Raw genomic sequence first — 16,472 nt, forward strand, 5'->3', positions numbered from 1 at the left:
ATAAGCTTTCAGAATGTTTCTAACGGACTCTACCTTCTGAGCAGCCACTTGACAATAGAACTGAACGGGACGTCAAAACCTCTGTGTGTTGTTGAGCACACACATCACACACAATTATATCTTACCAACAGCACCTGCATTGTAGATGGTAAAGGTGACTATTTGATCTTTTATAAATAAATCAAAATCTTAATGATCTCTTTCATAGGTCAAGCACCTGGCTCATCACTTCTCTCGTCACTCACAAGAAAGTGTATTAAATACTGGAAGAAGCGGATGCTATAAAGAAAATGCTGATTCCAATCAAATAAACATCAAATAATAAAATAGGGCCCAGTAAATATATGACCGTAGAAGTACAGTATATGACATAAATCTTATATGTGAAAATTAAATACATACAACAAAGCTAGTACACAGGGAGAACTGAGAATATTAAATTGAGGATATCCTAATGATCATTATATTTCCAGAGATATGTTTCAGGAACTGGCTATGAAAATAAAAACCTCACAATTCAGGTTTACAGCTGTGAAGGGATTTTGGGCTTTTGAAGTGCCATATTTTCTTATTTCTGTGTTTGCTTTTCAGAAGAAAGAAACATCGGAAAACAAACAGAGATTGCTATCAGCTCCTCTGTCGTCGTCGTCATCATCATCATTGTATTGTTTCTGCTTGCTTTGTATCTGGTCCTGTATCGTCCAAGAGCTAAGGTAAGTACTTTGATCTATTTAAAATCTACTACCTGATATTGCATGCCAGACTGCACACCATACATCACCCTGGAAGCTTCTTTGTAAACACGAGTGGTTTTTAAAATGTTTCTTGTTCTAGAGAGATACAGAGAAGAGGAGACGTGAGAGAAGAGGCGAGAGTGGCGAGAAGGACTTAACACTGATTGAACAAAGTGCATCAGATCATATCAACAGTGACGGTTTGATTCAGAGTACCGTTTAGCAATTATGACATCGTTTTTTGGCAGATCTTTACCACAAGCATATAACTAAAAGGAACCAAAAAACTGTGCAACACTCGATTGTGTGCAAAGAGTATTCATTTAACTCTGAATGGCACAATTGGCCCGGTTTGGTGAGAAACTGTGCACACCCTGGAGGCCTGAGTACACATTTGACATTTTGTCATGTTACTCCTACATCACGCAGATCGCAACACATGTGATGAACACGTGTGATGAAGTACATGCGATGAAGACGGATCTTTTAGATTTTTCATATTCCACCCTGATGGAAGATTGGCTTCCAAAGTTTGCAGGAGTTGCCGAAAGATTGCCATGAAACATGAAACTTGCCATGAAACTAGGCCAAGGATTAAAGGATTAAATGCCACCCTACATTCTTCGCCTCATGGTGGCGTTATAACAGGCAGATTTCTGTGAGCAGCTACAGTTCAAGCACCGCCGATTGGCGTGAAACCTTGCACACAAGAGTCCCTGGAGGCCAAGGAAGAACCTCTGCCGACCGACAGGTTTGACTTTGTTTTTGTTTAGCTGTAGATAGTTTTGTGCCATCCAACATTTGATGTGCTCATGGCAGTTCCTGAGACTGGCAAGGTTGGACTGGTCATTTGGTCTCAGGGTGAGATAAAGCTCTACGGGGAAGCATGTACGTATGGAAAAAAGGATGAGGCTTAAGATGAAACTTTGTGGCACCCTGCAGTAGAAAGTATCTGGGGAGAGGAAAGATTTCCTGACGCCAACCCAGTACTGGAGACGGTGTAGTCATATGGTCTGAGCCAAAGGCAATAGCCCAGTCACTGGAGTCAAAAGAGAGGAACATTGTGCACCTACAGCAAGGCAGAATACTATGAGACGCCATAAAACCTGACAGAAATATTTCCGTAATGTTATTTTGGTGTAGGTAGGACAATAGATGACCTTTTCGAGGACCTTTGATAGGAATGGCAGCTTGGAAATGGGTCTACCGTAGTTACTGGGCATTTCTATGTAGAAGCCGTGTAGCCTACTGGAATCCTGAAAATCTGTCAAAGAGGAATGAGAATTGCATCTACGCTAGTTAACTGCCTTATTGTTTTGCATTCTGTACAAATACTGAATTGGCCTTAACAGTGTGGGGGTTTGAGGAACTGTTAGAGAATGATGTTAGAGTTTCAAGACATGCATCCAAGCACTTGATAAAAACTTTAATTGAACTGAGAGTTAAATTCACACTCCATATTTTGTTGTGTCATTTTATACAATAGTGCCAGACTGCCACTTGTTGTGAATGACGTTGCTGGTAGCAGGTAGTGTACTCTGTATAGTCAAACTTCTGAGTGTGTGTGTGTGTGTGTGTGTGTGTGTGTGTGTGTGTGTGTGTGTGTGTGTGTGTGTGTGTGTGTGTGTGTGTGTGTGTGTGTGTGTGTGTGTGTGTGTGTGTGTGTGTGTGTGTGTGTGTGTGTGTGTGTGTGTGTGTGTGTGTGTGTGTGTGTGTGTGTGTGTGTGTGTGTGTGTGTGTGTGTTAAGAATACAAGCATACATCTACCATTGTTCATTGTAGTTGTTTTGGGGAATCATTTTTTTGTACTGTAGAGAGAAGTTGGTTTGTGGGATAGTGGCCCATGTGTTATGGTTGATATTGAAGTCAAGTAAATGTAAATCCCATCAATGTGAGAATTTTAGTAAATTAAACTATGAATTGCAGACATTTGTAATTGTAACTTTAATTGTGCACATTTTGTGATTGTGTTAGGGTTATTGATAAAGCTTTTTGGAGAATGTAGTAGACTTGGGTGCATTTTTAATCCAACTATGCAATGATGCACTTTGCATTTGTTGTTAGCTTTCAATACTGTATTTGTTTATAGGATGCATGCATGATTATGTTACACTATGATTGTGAAATTAGATTTATTTAACTTTAAACCTATGCAGGTTTAATGTTTTCTTTTTTTTCTTCTTTTTTTCATGTTTGTTTTAAAAACGCCATTGACAATGAAGAGAATTTAATGTTTGTTTTGTCCCTAATGTTTTTTTTTATCCCACGATTTTTGTAACCCATTTTCACCCCTGTGTCAATTATCTAATGTGATCCTGGGCTCTACACACCCTCCGCCAACCTAGTCCCCATATATGGGGGACATGGGAGAGCAACGGACTTGAACTCATGCTTCCTTCATGCCTGAGTGTCCAAGTTGCTCCTTTACACCTGACAGGGGGGAGTTTCCCTGGTTGGACGTAGCGCGTGGAAAGGAGCACGTTATTCCAACCAGTTCCTTTCCCCTCCATCAGGCGCCCCGGCTGGCCAGGGGGAGGCAGTTTAGAGACCAGGATTACTGCATGTTTTTGTGAGGGTACCTATAGGGGACACGGGGAGAACATGCAAACTCCACACAGAAAGGCCCTTTCACCAACCCCGCCTCGGGTATGGGCACTGATGACACGGATTAATGTTTGTTTTCATAACGGTTGTTTTACATCACCATTACAACACCTAATCATAGCAACATGAGTTAGACTTTAATATATTAGCGCCCATCACTTCACACGGGTGTAATTTTTTTATAAACACGTGATGAATCTCTTGAGTTGTTGGTGTATTGGATTGCTGCCTATTAACTAGAAAGGGAAACATCTGCCAAACACAGCTAAATCCAGCGTTAAATTAATTTAGTCCAAGTTGTAATTTGGCACTCTGGATTGTGTTAATTGTGACTGTAGTTTGCAGATTACTATGAAAACCTGCAAAACCTGTCAGTCAGTCCATCTGTCTGTCCGTCCGTCACGCCTCGTGACACGCTCCATATATAGCCGTCAGTCCGTCACGCCTCGTGACATGCTCCATGTATGGCTGTCTCCATATATGAAGAACACGACATGAACCTCATCAAACACTGGATAGCCATACATGTAGAAGACTGGATCATCATCTAGATCTGCATATATGGAGCCGGCCAGCAACTCTACATATGACCTCAAACTTCAAACCCTTAGATCTCCATATATGGACCTGCCCAGCTGTTCTGACATTCCATATGGCCAGCAACTCAACATCTGACCTCAAACCCTTAGATCTCCATATATGGACCTGGCCTGTTCTGACATTCCATATGGCCAGCAAGTTAACTCTACATCTGACCTCAAACTTCAAACCCTTAGATCTCCATATATGGAGCTGACCTGTTCTGACATTCCATATGTTGATCCTTCTCCACCCGTCCTTCCTCTTCGATGTCTCCCTTTTGACCGATACCTGTCCATTCAAACTCTAGACGGGCCTGCCTAAATTGTAGACGGGCCTGCCCCAAAGAGCGCAGCCACATCCGGCGAAAACTAGAGTTCTCAACAGGCCAGAAAATTAAGGCCCGGCCCTAACAGTGCTCGCCCGAGGCACGCTTGGCCTTACTAATTAGCACACATTATATATGCCCTATACCTGCCTATACCTGCTTCAGTAGGCAGGAACTGGGGGTGGCAATGAAGGACCGGGAAGTCTGGTGTAGCATTGTGGAATCCATGATCTCGACCGCGGTCGAAAAATGATGATGATGACCCGCCCTCAGGGCGTCTTACTGGTATATTAATTGATGTATATAAACATTGGCTTGTACTTTGTCAAAGGTTAATATAAAATGTTAAATTAAATATATTAGTTTTAAATCTAATATAACAATCAACTTATGTTCATTGTTCATTACATACATCAATTTGTTGTAATTTAAACTTTCTATAATCTAGAAAGTTGAAAGGAATCTAGATGATGCAAATATCTCTGACTGCCTTTTCATAATGCCTGACCTTTGGTAAACATAACTATCATGGTCCACTATAGTTTCTGAGGACGATAAGCGTTGGGCTATGTTACATAAAGGCTCTGATATGCCCAGCACTACTGAGGCAATTAAGCTTTGTCTAGATGTGATCAATCACTTTCACAGACTGGTCCTATTAAATGAACAGTATGAGAATTCCATTCACATTTTATTTGCAGAATGAGAAAATAATGTCCAAATTGTCCATTGATGAAATGGTTCATGGGGAATGTCCAAATTTCCCATGATACCTATCTGGTATCGACTACTTGGCAATGAGAGTTGCCACTATTGTGTAAGGTTTTGCATTTCTAACACTTGGGTTGACTGTCAACATTTTGTCAAGGTTGAATTACCTGCTCAGCCTGCCGGAGGCAATCCCCACCCATTTTTTCAAAAGTTTAAAGAAGTATTGTGGGCCCAGGCGGTGGCGTAACCGTCTGGGCACCCGACTGGTAATCCAGTCGCAGTGTGCCGCGGGTTCGACTCCCGAGCCCGACACGGCCTTTACTGCATGTCTTCCCCCATCTCTCTCCCGTTTCCTGTCAGCCTACTGTCTGTCCCTTCAAAAAACCAATAAAAGGCGTAAACCGCAAAAAGATATCTTTAAAAAAAAAAAAAAAAAGTATTGTGATTTTAATCCATATGCGTGCAATCCAGAATCAGACTGACAGGCAGATTTCTTATTCGTTTTCAAAACATTTTCAGATTGGATCACTCTGATCCAGATACCACAGTCTCAGTGGGTCTAACCATGTGACACAAGATCAACAACCTCCATATTTGTAGGCCTATTCTTCGACATGCGGCTCTGTATTGCCATCTGTTGGCCAAATAATGTTAAGATATAATACACAAGTAAGTAAGTATAATACATTGGATGGATAAGACATGCTTCATCAGCTTGTCTGACCAGATGTGAGACAGAGACTGCATATTACTCAGTTTGTAGCTTTTATTTTATTACCAATAGGTTACCTTAATTTGTGTATTTGTTCAGAAAGAAGTCAGACACCATTCCATTTTACAAACCTGTAATGAATTCATCCTTTTTGGCAAAACTAATATCCTAATCTTTTGAAGAACACATGGTATTTAACTTGATTAGGATTGGATGACCAAATCTGAATCCCAATTATCCAAATAATCAGAATCTCATTTCTCAAATTCTAAGATTCAATCCAACCTGATTACTGAAATCAGGGCTCTGGGCCCAAAAATTAAGGCCCTCATCAAACCCTGTACACTCAAGAGAATGTCCCTGTGTTACCACCCTTAGATCTCCATATACTGTACTGTATGGAGCTGACCTTCCATATATTGATCTGACCTCATCAAACCCTGTACACTCAAGACATGCTCCTTATATGGCCAGTACAGAATTCATTCCATGTTGATCTGACCCCCCATGCTAAAGCGTCAGCACTCGCCCAGCAGTAGATCTGCCGTCAACGAGGCGGATGCGTGCACACTTCTCGTTCTCGCCCTCAGGCGTCTTACTGGTAAATGACCAGTCTGGTAATTAGTGACTGTCTGTCACTAATTACCAGTGGTAATTAGTGACAGACAGTCCATGAGATCTGTTCATCTCCATCCATGCACTCCACTGCTGGATCTCTTCTCCTTGGTGTCTTTAGAGGTCCCATGAGCTATGACTGTCAGAACCTCATTAAAGGTCTTGGTCCAGGCAGTTCTTGCATATTTTATTCTTTTTAATTTTATTTATTTTTTAGTATATTTGAAAGAAAGGTTCGGAATGACCAAATTTGGATATGAAATGTATCTAGAATAATGATCACAATTTTTATGTATAGGCCTAGTAGGCCTACATAATGTTTATCATTCATTATTGAAGCCAAACAGTACATTTTGCCAATAAAGACAAAAGTCAGAGTCAACATCCTTCCAAAGTGTGGGTAGTGGGTACGAAAGTGCAGCGCGCGTGTGTGCGTGCGTGTGTGCGTGTGTGTGTCTCAGTCAGAGCTAGTGTGGGTGGGTCCTGGGCTGACTCACATCATGACGTAGGTACCAGGAAGTGACTGCTGCTCCAGTGTTTGTTGTGTTAGCCGGCTTATTGTGTAAGTCACATCTATAAGTAATCTATGTTACGTTGTATGCGGTGAATCACCACTTCTTGTACATGGTAAGCCAGTTATATGACACAGACTTCTGTTATAGCAACTGCCTTGTTGAATATGACTAGCTAAACGTGAGTTAGCTAACTCTGCTATGCTAATAAAGCAATGCTTATGTAGTCTACGAAACAACTAATTAAACTAATGAATCATGCGTTGGTGACATTCTTACAAACATGGCCAAGTACGCCAACGAGCTATTCGTGTACAATACATTATAGTAAATAGTAATCATGTGTGGTATACCACACTTCGTGTTCTTTATGTATTTTCAATAAGTCAAGTTGACTGTACAAAATATGCCGTGTTATGTGTGAAGAGGGTGGGTCAAATTGCATTGTTGCATTCTTTTATAGGCACGTTTATGAATATTGGAAGTTGCCCTGTACGATGGGCCAACGGAGGAGGGACCCAGCTCTCCAGCCGGGTCCTCTTTCCAAGAGGTGTGGCACCCCCCCAGCTGTGTCCCACCAAGTCACTGGCAGGAGGCACAGCATCTGCATGGTGTCCGACTTCTTCTATCCAAACATGGGAGGAGTGGAGAGTCATATATACCAACTGTCTCAGTGTCTGATGGAAAAGGGACATAAGGTGGTGATAGCCACCCACGCCTATGGCACGAGAAAGGGGGTCCGCTACCTAACCAATGGACTGAAGGTCTACTACCTGCCCCTGCAGGTCATGTACAACCAGTCGACGGCCACCACTTGCTTTCACAGCCTGCCACTGTTACGCTGCGTGTTCTTTAGGGAGCGCATAACTGTGGTCCACGCACACAGCTCCTTCTCCGCCATGGCCCACGATGCACTGTTTCACGCTAAGACCATGGGCCTTAACACGGTGTGTAACTAATCTGTTTATATTGATCATAGTGAGGTCATTGTTGTTACTAGTCATTCCTTTGTATGTTATTGCTCAATTCTGCCCTGTGCAGTCTCCATTTACAAAGCTTAAAAGGCTAACAGAAAATGAAATGCAAAATCTTTCTATTCATATGTTCCAAATATCCAAAGCCAAATAATAGGCGTAACCTGATGTCGTCCTAACGTTAATAACGTGTTCATTATTTCCAGGTGTTTACCGACCACTCACTCTTCGGCTTTGCAGACCTGAGCTCAGTGCTGACCAACAAGCTTCTGACGGTGTCCCTGTGTGACACCAACCATATTGTGTGTGTGTCGTACACCAGTAAGGAGAACACGGTGCTGCGGGCAGCGCTTTCCCCAGAGATAGTGTCCGTCATACCCAACGCTGTGGACCCCACGGATTTTACTCCTGACCCGTCTCTGCGCCAAGACGGCAGAATTACTATTGTGGTGGTCAGCCGACTCGTCTACCGCAAAGGTACTTTGATGATTACTATTGATGACTTTTGTTGATCATCTTGAGGGAAATTCAGGTGGAAAAACGTAAAATGCAGGAGAGATACAGGTAAAATAAAGTCTAAAGAAAATAAGATAGCTTAGAATCCGGCTCTGAATATCTTGGAATGGGTACCAGCATTCCCTGAAGAAGGCCGAAAAGTCGAAACGTTGGTTTCTTTTCAATAAATATACAGCATCGTGGCTACGTGTGTGCGGCCTTTTCTTATTTTTACTTATTTACTGCCTTAGGCCAGCACCTCACCAACACTGGTGTGCGCCCTTTCCTGCTTTGTCTAATGGGTACCAGCATGCCTCAGCCTAACGGGTATGATATGAAAAAGGAGTGCTTGTTTTCGTGGAGTTCACTCTCCGCAGCGTGCCGGGGCCCCGTCAAAAAAACAAATTACATCTCGGAGGTACCGAGACTAGTGGGGAGGATTTACGATTCTGTCCCTAACTACCTACTGTAACTCAGTAACTGAGTTGACTGAAGGTGACGTTGCAACGCGGGGCGATATAGATACTATATGTGTAGATATGTACAGTCTATCAATAATTGATGTAGAAGCTAGTTTTGATCATTCTAGAGTAAATATAACAATAATTAGTGCAATTGACTCTAGGGTGTAATTGTGAATGTTGTCATTATTACTTTTATTTAGGTATCGATCTTCTTGGTGGAATAATCCCAGAGCTCTGCATCAAACATCCAGACCTTAATTTTCTAATTGGTGGAGAAGGGCCCAAAAGAATTGTACTGGAGGAAGTGAGGGAGAAGTACCAGCTACATGACAGGTAGTGTGCGTGTGTGCATGTTGTGCGTGTGTCATAGGACATGCTTATGTGTAATAGAGGCGAGCGTCGCAGTCCCGCCCCCCTTTGAGAACGACGAGCGCCCCGGAAGAGAATTTCCCATTTCATTTTTCCTAGACGTTTCAAAACGTATTAATTTAAAGACCTTTAGGCCTCGGACAAAGCCAACTCGGCTCCTGACAAATCTTGACGATAAACAAATTATTTTGGGCCGAACAAATTAATTGAGAGAAGAAAAACTCTACGAAAAAGTGTTGTAACATGCCCTTTTTGAGTGGTGCAACCACTCCTTACGGAGCTATGTGTGTGGGTGGGTGGGTGGGTGGCTGGCTGGGTGGGTGCGTCTGAGCACGAAAACAGCATGGTTGTTTTTCACCACCTGTGCGCACAATAACACACACGCACATATTAACTGTATATATGGTGATTTCGGGTGTGACAGTACAGTACAGTAGAGGGTACAGTAGAGGGACCCCCACACGGTAACTGTCATTTCTCAACCTTTCAAGAAACTCCGTGTGGGACCCCCACACGGAGTTGCACCACTCACTTCACACATTTATTTTCTTCTAATTATTTGTTAGGCCTAAAAAATGGTGTTTATTGTCATGATTTGTCAGGAGCCGAGTTGGCTTTGTCCGAGGCTTAAAAGGTCTTTAAATAAATACTTTCTGAAACGTCCATGGGAAAAATTAATGGGAAATTCTCTTCCGGGCCGCTCGTCGAGGGCGGGACTGCAACGCTATATTGTAGCCTAAGATAAATCTTGTTTTAAATCTCTTCTCTCCAGGGTCAGACTCCTTGGGGCTCTTGAGCATAAAGATGTACGTGATGTGCTGGTTCAAGGTCACATCTTCCTAAACACCTCTCTGACAGAGGCCTTCTGCATGGCCATAGTGGAGGGAGCCAGCTGTGGACTGCAGGTTTGCTCAAACTCATACTATGGCAGCATGCTGTATCAGAATTACAATAGTTCCTAACGATTAACTTAGCTACATTCATTGCACTGCTAAGATTTTGATTTTGGAAAGGTAACTGGTCCAGTGCAGGTTGACTACTAGCCAGGTGGACTTCTAGCCTCCACCAGCAGTCATGAGGCTAGGCTAGCATATGAAACTATACTAAAGCTAGGGGCACAGTCGGTTGCACTGTCGCCTCACAGCTAGAAGGTCCTGGATTTGATTCCCGCTGGGGGTGTGTTCTCTCCTCCGTGTCATTAGTGCCCATACCCTAGGTGGGGTTGGCGAAAGGGCCTTTCTGTGTGGAGTTTGCATGTTCTCCCCGTGTCCCCTAGGGTAGGGACCCTCACAAAAACATGCAGTAATCCTGGTCTCTAAACTTCCTCCCCCTGGCCAGCCAGGGCGCCTGTCTCCTGATGGAGGGGAAAGGAACTGGTTGGAATAACGTGTTCCTTCCACGCGCTACGTCCAACCAGGGAAACTCCCCCTGCCAGGTGAAAAGAAGCGGCTTGGACGCTCATGCATAGAAGGAAGCATGAGGTCAGTCCGTTGCTCTCCCCAGGTTGGCGGAGGGAGTGTAGAGCCCAGGATTACATTAGATAATTTACACTGGGTAAAAAATGTGTTACAAAATCGTGGGATAAAATGTATATAAAACAAAACAAAGATAATCTTTTTTTTAAAAGATTTATTTAATGATAATGCAAACATCGTCATTCAAAACACAAGACAAACTCAAAAAAGAAGACAAAAAACAAAACCCCCCCACCCCAACCCCAGAAAGGTAAACTATACAGCCTTCATTACTCTGTATTGTACATAACACCACTTGACAACATCAACTCAGATAAATAAATAAAAATAAAACCCAGAGGAGCTCAAAGATAATCTTGCCTAACCATTACATAACCCAACAGAAGGTGGCAGTATAGAGTAAATTATTGAACCTGCTGAAGCATACAGTAGGCTACTGTTGTCACTTTCATCAGTAGCATTTGTTTACTAAAGAAAAGGCAGCGATCTGAGCACTCAAAAGGTTAAAAAATGAGGAGAGGGTGAATCAAAATACATGTACTTTATTTAGAAAAGTTAAAATAAGCCAACATGTTTCTACTTGCCCTGATGAAGATCTTTTTGAGTTGAAACAAGTTGGCTTATTTTAACTTTTCTAAATAAAGTACATTTATTTTTTCCACCTTCTCCTCATTTTTTTAACCTTTTGAGTGCTCGGATCGCTGCCTTTACTTTAGTATCCCAGTCCCACTGATCCTCAAAGCACCAGAACCTACTTTACATTATTATAATATTTTTTTGCATCTCCATCGAGCACCTGGTTGATTTTCTTTTTGTCGCTTTAAAAACATTTGTTTACTTTATTTTGAGAGCTCATTGAATCCAAGTATCCATGTAGTTATGTGACCATTAAAGGCCACTGGATGAATGTAATGGCTTAACCCATTTTGACCTGAGATCAGATTCTAAAAATGTCTTCTACATCCTGACAGTTTTCTGAAAAAGCTATGTTTCTATGTCAGTCGTTCTTCGATTTTTCAAAAATAGCAGACCTACAAGCTCGTAGCGCGCCACTCGGTGGCGCGCTATGAGCTTGTAGATCTGCTATTTTTCAATAGCTAAAGCATAACATAATGCTAACACCAAAAGGGGTTAAGTTGACATAATGTCAGTTTTACAAATACATTCTTCCTATTAATGTAAGGCATTACACTGCCCCACGTACTGTAAGTTCTTGGCCTCTCACTTCAACATCATTGAAAATAAATGCAAGATCCCATCAAAATGTTTGAGTCACTTATGGAATTTCAAACCAATTCAAGATTAATAATACTTCCACAAAATGGGGCACATATTGGACATTGACACTGTTATTTAATCGGTCCCAGTTCCACCAAGATGACTGAGCATCTGTGTGATTATTAAACAACTGAGTTACGAATGCAATCAGGTGAAATGTTTCGGTGGCAGTCTAGAGCCCTGTTCTTCTCTGTGCAGAGAGATCAGTATAGGCAGGCAGCTGCTGCCTGCGACTGATGGGAGAAATACAAAAGGAAACCAAACAAAACATTGTGTACTTGCCCACCTGGGCATGTCTTGGCAGGTTTTTGCATGCCTGTTGGTTTTTCTAAAATGCCGACGGGCAGTCGGGCAGTCCTTATTGTCGGATACTGGCTTCCTATTGTTGTGGCATTATTGTGGGATTTAATTTGCATCAATTCTTGCAATCACAAGGTTGCAAAATCCTGGAGGGCGTTGTCTATGGTTAAGATGGATCCACATATATTTATCAAACTCTACCCATGACCCAAAGCAATCAACAGCTACTGTCCTCTCTGTAAAGGCTCATACATAGTCTGGATTTTCGGTGGTGGGGTGACCACCGAACTACAACATGGCGTCACGAGCCGCGGTGAAGAGCAAACCACCGCCACTGCCCCAGCCCTTCTCTCTGTTTTTACTCACCACCGCTCAACGTTATTTCAGCTCCGGTGGTCAGCTCACCACCGAAAATCCAGACTATGAATAGGCCTTAACTTGATGGAAGTTGTTTTGAGAACAGGTTCAAAGAGACATTTGCTGCAGAAGTGGATGGCATGTTTCAGAAGCCTCGGAACACATTTGTAACCTAATCAGAACTGAGCATAAATCCTGCTTTACTGGACAACTAGTCATCGAGTCATCATAAGAACCATAGACTGCTTTGTCTGGTGTGAATTACAGTATAATGTGTATGTATGCGTGCTTATTTCATATTTTTCTGTAGGTGGTCAGCACTCGTGTAGGGGGCGTTCCTGAGGTCTTGCCAGAGGACCTGATCACCCTTTGTGAGCCTACTGTGCGGTCTTTGTGTGCTGGACTGGAAATGGTCATTGCAAGGCAACGAGCAGGGTCTGTCCAATCCCCCACCTCTATCCACGCCCGTGTGCGAAACCTATACACCTGGAGGAATGTGGCAGAGAGGACCGAAAAGGTAACATTAATTAAAGAGGTTAATGATTGTGCTTTGCTAATGTTGGTTAGGATGTACTATACAGTACTGTACGTTTCACTGTCTGGTGGGGTCTGTAACTCGGTGAGTGTACACTGTGGCCAAATTTGACTGAGGGACTGCCATTGGATCTTTTGGGATTCAGTTTTGGTTCAGTTTGACCCACCAGTTTTGGAGATATGGCTTATAGAGTAATGTCTTGCCAAAAACAACGAGTTGAGAAAACGGGCTTGAAAGGTTCACTTCTGTGGACTCTAACATTACAGCTAGCTACATGTTTAAGCATTTATTTCATATTTTGATTGATTGATTGAAAATTGTTTGCAGAATTACAGTACATTTCAAGCACAAACTCCATACAAAGGCTGTTAACTGTGAGTGGACGACCCAATTAAGCATTACACTTGTTTACAACAGGGTCCACCATGTTCAATTCATCAAAACATTTAGAGACGTACAAATAGACACTTCTATATAGACAAAGAACAGAACAGGAATTCATCATAATGGAGGTAAAAAGGGAAAAGAAACATATACAGTGAGGGGAAAAGGGGGGGGGGGGTGGACTCAGATTTTACGGGGGCCAGTTTCGAATTGCAGCCATCCGTAGGTGCCCTTTGAGAGCGGTTTTGAAGGAGTCAAGGGATTTGCATGTCTTAATGACTGTTTGTAGGGCGTTCCACATTTTGGTGGCATAAGAGCGAAAAGAATTTAGTCCCTTGTTTGTGCCGAATCTGGGTTGTACATGGTTCGTTGCACTCCCTCTGGTGTTGTGGGTGTGGACTTCGTTAACATTAAGGAAGTATCTAGACAGGTACATGGGTATCTTGGTGGAGTATCGAATCTTGTGGACCAGACCCATTGCAAGATGCTGTACTCTGTCGCCAACCCTAAGCCATGCCAGTCTGTCATTTACATGTCGATTTCAGCTCTGACACTTATTTCAGACATGCTCTAGTCTAGTATGTGAAGAGTCTGCCTGTGCTATTAACTCATTTTGGATTTAAAAAAAATTGTTTTGTTTTTCTCCTCTGGTGAAATGATCGAGGTTGCGCGATGGCAGGCTCTCAATCAAATGTGGTCACAATTTAATGTCTGTGGCCTGCCACCTATGCATAACAAACGGGGGTTCCTTGAAATTAAAAAGTGAGTACGACTGCAACTGAGCAACATGTGTCTTTCAGGTTTACGACAGGGTGGCCGGAGAGGAGGTGCTCCCTTTGAACAGACGTTTGCTCAGGCTGAGGGCTCACTGTGGCCCAGTGGCTGGATCCATTTTTGCCTTTGTGGCTGTCCTAGACTTCCTGTTCCTGCTCCTCCTGCAGTGGCTCATCCCAGATCAGGTCATGGATGTTGCCGTGGACGCCTCTGGCCCTCGTGGACTGTGGGGACCAGGGCCGGGCAGTAAGAAATGTCCAAAACAGAGTGCCATGAAGTCAACAGCACTGTCATTATCAACCAACACTAAGCTACAGCGGTAAATCCAAGGCCTCTGCTTTCTCTACTGCTGTTCCTGCTGTCGGCTCCTCCTCGTGCACTGATGTTAAAGACGATGAAGTGTAGAACTTGACCAGCCAAAGCAGAATGAATTGATTTGAGTCTTATTCATGTTTACATTTAGATAATATAAAGGGACTAACAGACATTTGTGATAAAGCACTTGATCAACTATTTAAAGCTCATATGTTATAAACCACTGATGGAGCTGGGAAACCCGAACACTACTTTGGGCTTTATTAACCATATTCACATCTATTTTGTTCTTATGTCATACTCGATGTAAGCAAAATGGCTTCCATGACTCTAAATGAACATGACTATGATCCATTAAGGGTGATTTATACTTAGTTGTGCACAGCAAGATGTGAACTCGTAGATCTGCTATTTTCGGTATGCAGCACATGGTGCACATGCACAATCAAGTATAAATCGGGCATTGGGCCTCTGTATTGTCATGTTTTCCTAATACATGCAAATACAGACGAGATCAGTGCATTCTCATTGTATGTATTCTAATTCATACAATGCCAAAGAGAAGTCGTGGTTATGCAAAGAAATATATTTTTTCTGCTTTTATATGGTGTACGCTTTTTTTTTCTTTTATAATCTTACATCTTCTAACAGTTATCAGGCTTTCAACTACTGTAGAGCTTTTGTGGTTATTGGAAGAGTGAAATAAATTATAAAAAAATATATATATTCTTTACTTTTTTTTAAAATTCCTAATGATACAAAAAACTGCATTTTGCCTGGGTTTGTGTGACAATTTTAATTTGTTATGGACTACTCTGTAGAATTGATTTTGGTCACACGAAACATATAAGATTTTGGGCATGCTTTGTGTGTAACCCATGATGGTATCACCCCTGATGCGTGACAAGAAAACATATGTTTACATTGCCAAAGCAAAAAGCTCCCATACTGTAACAAAGGAGGGTGGGGTGAATTAGCCATGGATATAAGGAGACCAGGTTTGTGTCACATTCAGCCAAACAGAATTACTATTAATCAGCTGTAGGGGATGCACATGTTGGAATTTACTATTTGGCTGCCGCTCAAAGAGAAAATGTCATGTGTACACAGTACACACATCGGTTGGCAGAGTTCCCTCCACGTGTATGGGGGGGGGCTAACATACAATGCCTGTGTATATCTTTGTTAATATATTTGAGGTGAGGTTTCAGGCTGCTGTGGCAGAATTTGGGGAGTGAGGAGCAGGCGCGTAGCGTGGATTAAATGATTGGGGGGGGGTAGCGCATCCCCGGCCGATAGGTCTAGGTAGGCGGCTTGCATGCTGTGGTTTGCTATACTAAACAGAAATTTGCACAAGGGCTGCCAAAGTAAGCTATCTTTTGTTGTTTTTCTTGTTTTTTCGCCCCGCCCCTCTCTTCGAGCCAGACTGGGCCAGCTCTAAACTGACTGGGCCACGGCCCGTGTGGCCCAATGGACCCTACGCCGGTGGTGAGGAGGGGGACGAATGTGTTTGCGGAAACGGGCAAGTCACCCTGGCTGCTAGGGTGTCTGGGGGCAGGAAGCAACATCCTGTCCGATCACCAACAGCAGTAGAACAGGATTAGACCACTACAACTAATGTAATTAGTGTACTGTACTGTACTGTACTGGAGTGAAACATAACAGAACCCCTCGCCCCCTGTCTCCTGCCTCTTGCACAAAATATGACCCTGCCATTTCTGCCATTATAAAATGCACTCAATCCATATTACAGTGAGGAATACAATTACAACCACCTTGTTAGTCTTAACGATTTATGCACAATGCTCCAATCACAGTGTTGTAAGAGACTTCTGCTAATCTGCTTTACTTTTAGAGAGACGTAAAACTCCTCGCAATGAATCTGCAAACAACACCTACACTGAAGGTGAGATTCACCCACCATGCCATAGTGACTACAGAGCACTGCACAGTATGA

The 16,472-nt window shown here is 42.7% G+C and overlaps 1 protein-coding gene across 2 annotated transcripts; it reads left to right on the forward strand.

The window, feature by feature from the left end:
* The first annotated feature begins 6,713 nt into the window (after positions 1 to 6,713).
* On the forward strand, positions 6,714 to 15,237 carry piga (phosphatidylinositol glycan anchor biosynthesis, class A). Of its 2 annotated transcripts, none has more exons than XM_079518030.1 (7): positions 6,714 to 6,845; positions 7,259 to 7,742; positions 7,976 to 8,246; positions 8,929 to 9,061; positions 9,870 to 10,002; positions 12,818 to 13,024; positions 14,227 to 15,237. In XM_079518030.1, exons 2-7 carry the CDS (start codon positions 7,293 to 7,295, stop codon positions 14,521 to 14,523), a joined length of 1,491 nt encoding a protein of 496 aa, XP_079374156.1. In that variant the 5' UTR covers positions 6,714 to 6,845; positions 7,259 to 7,292; the 3' UTR covers positions 14,524 to 15,237. The 2 variants fall into 2 exon arrangements, with proteins under 2 accessions (XP_079374156.1, XP_079374155.1); XM_079518029.1 differs by having other exon boundaries at positions 6,720 to 6,910.
* Positions 15,238 to 16,472: the final 1,235 nt, after the last annotated feature.

The sequence above is a fragment of the Electrona antarctica genome, assembly GCF_951216825.1.
Source record: "Electrona antarctica genome assembly, chromosome: 13".
Taxonomy (NCBI): Eukaryota; Metazoa; Chordata; class Actinopteri; order Myctophiformes; family Myctophidae; genus Electrona; species Electrona antarctica.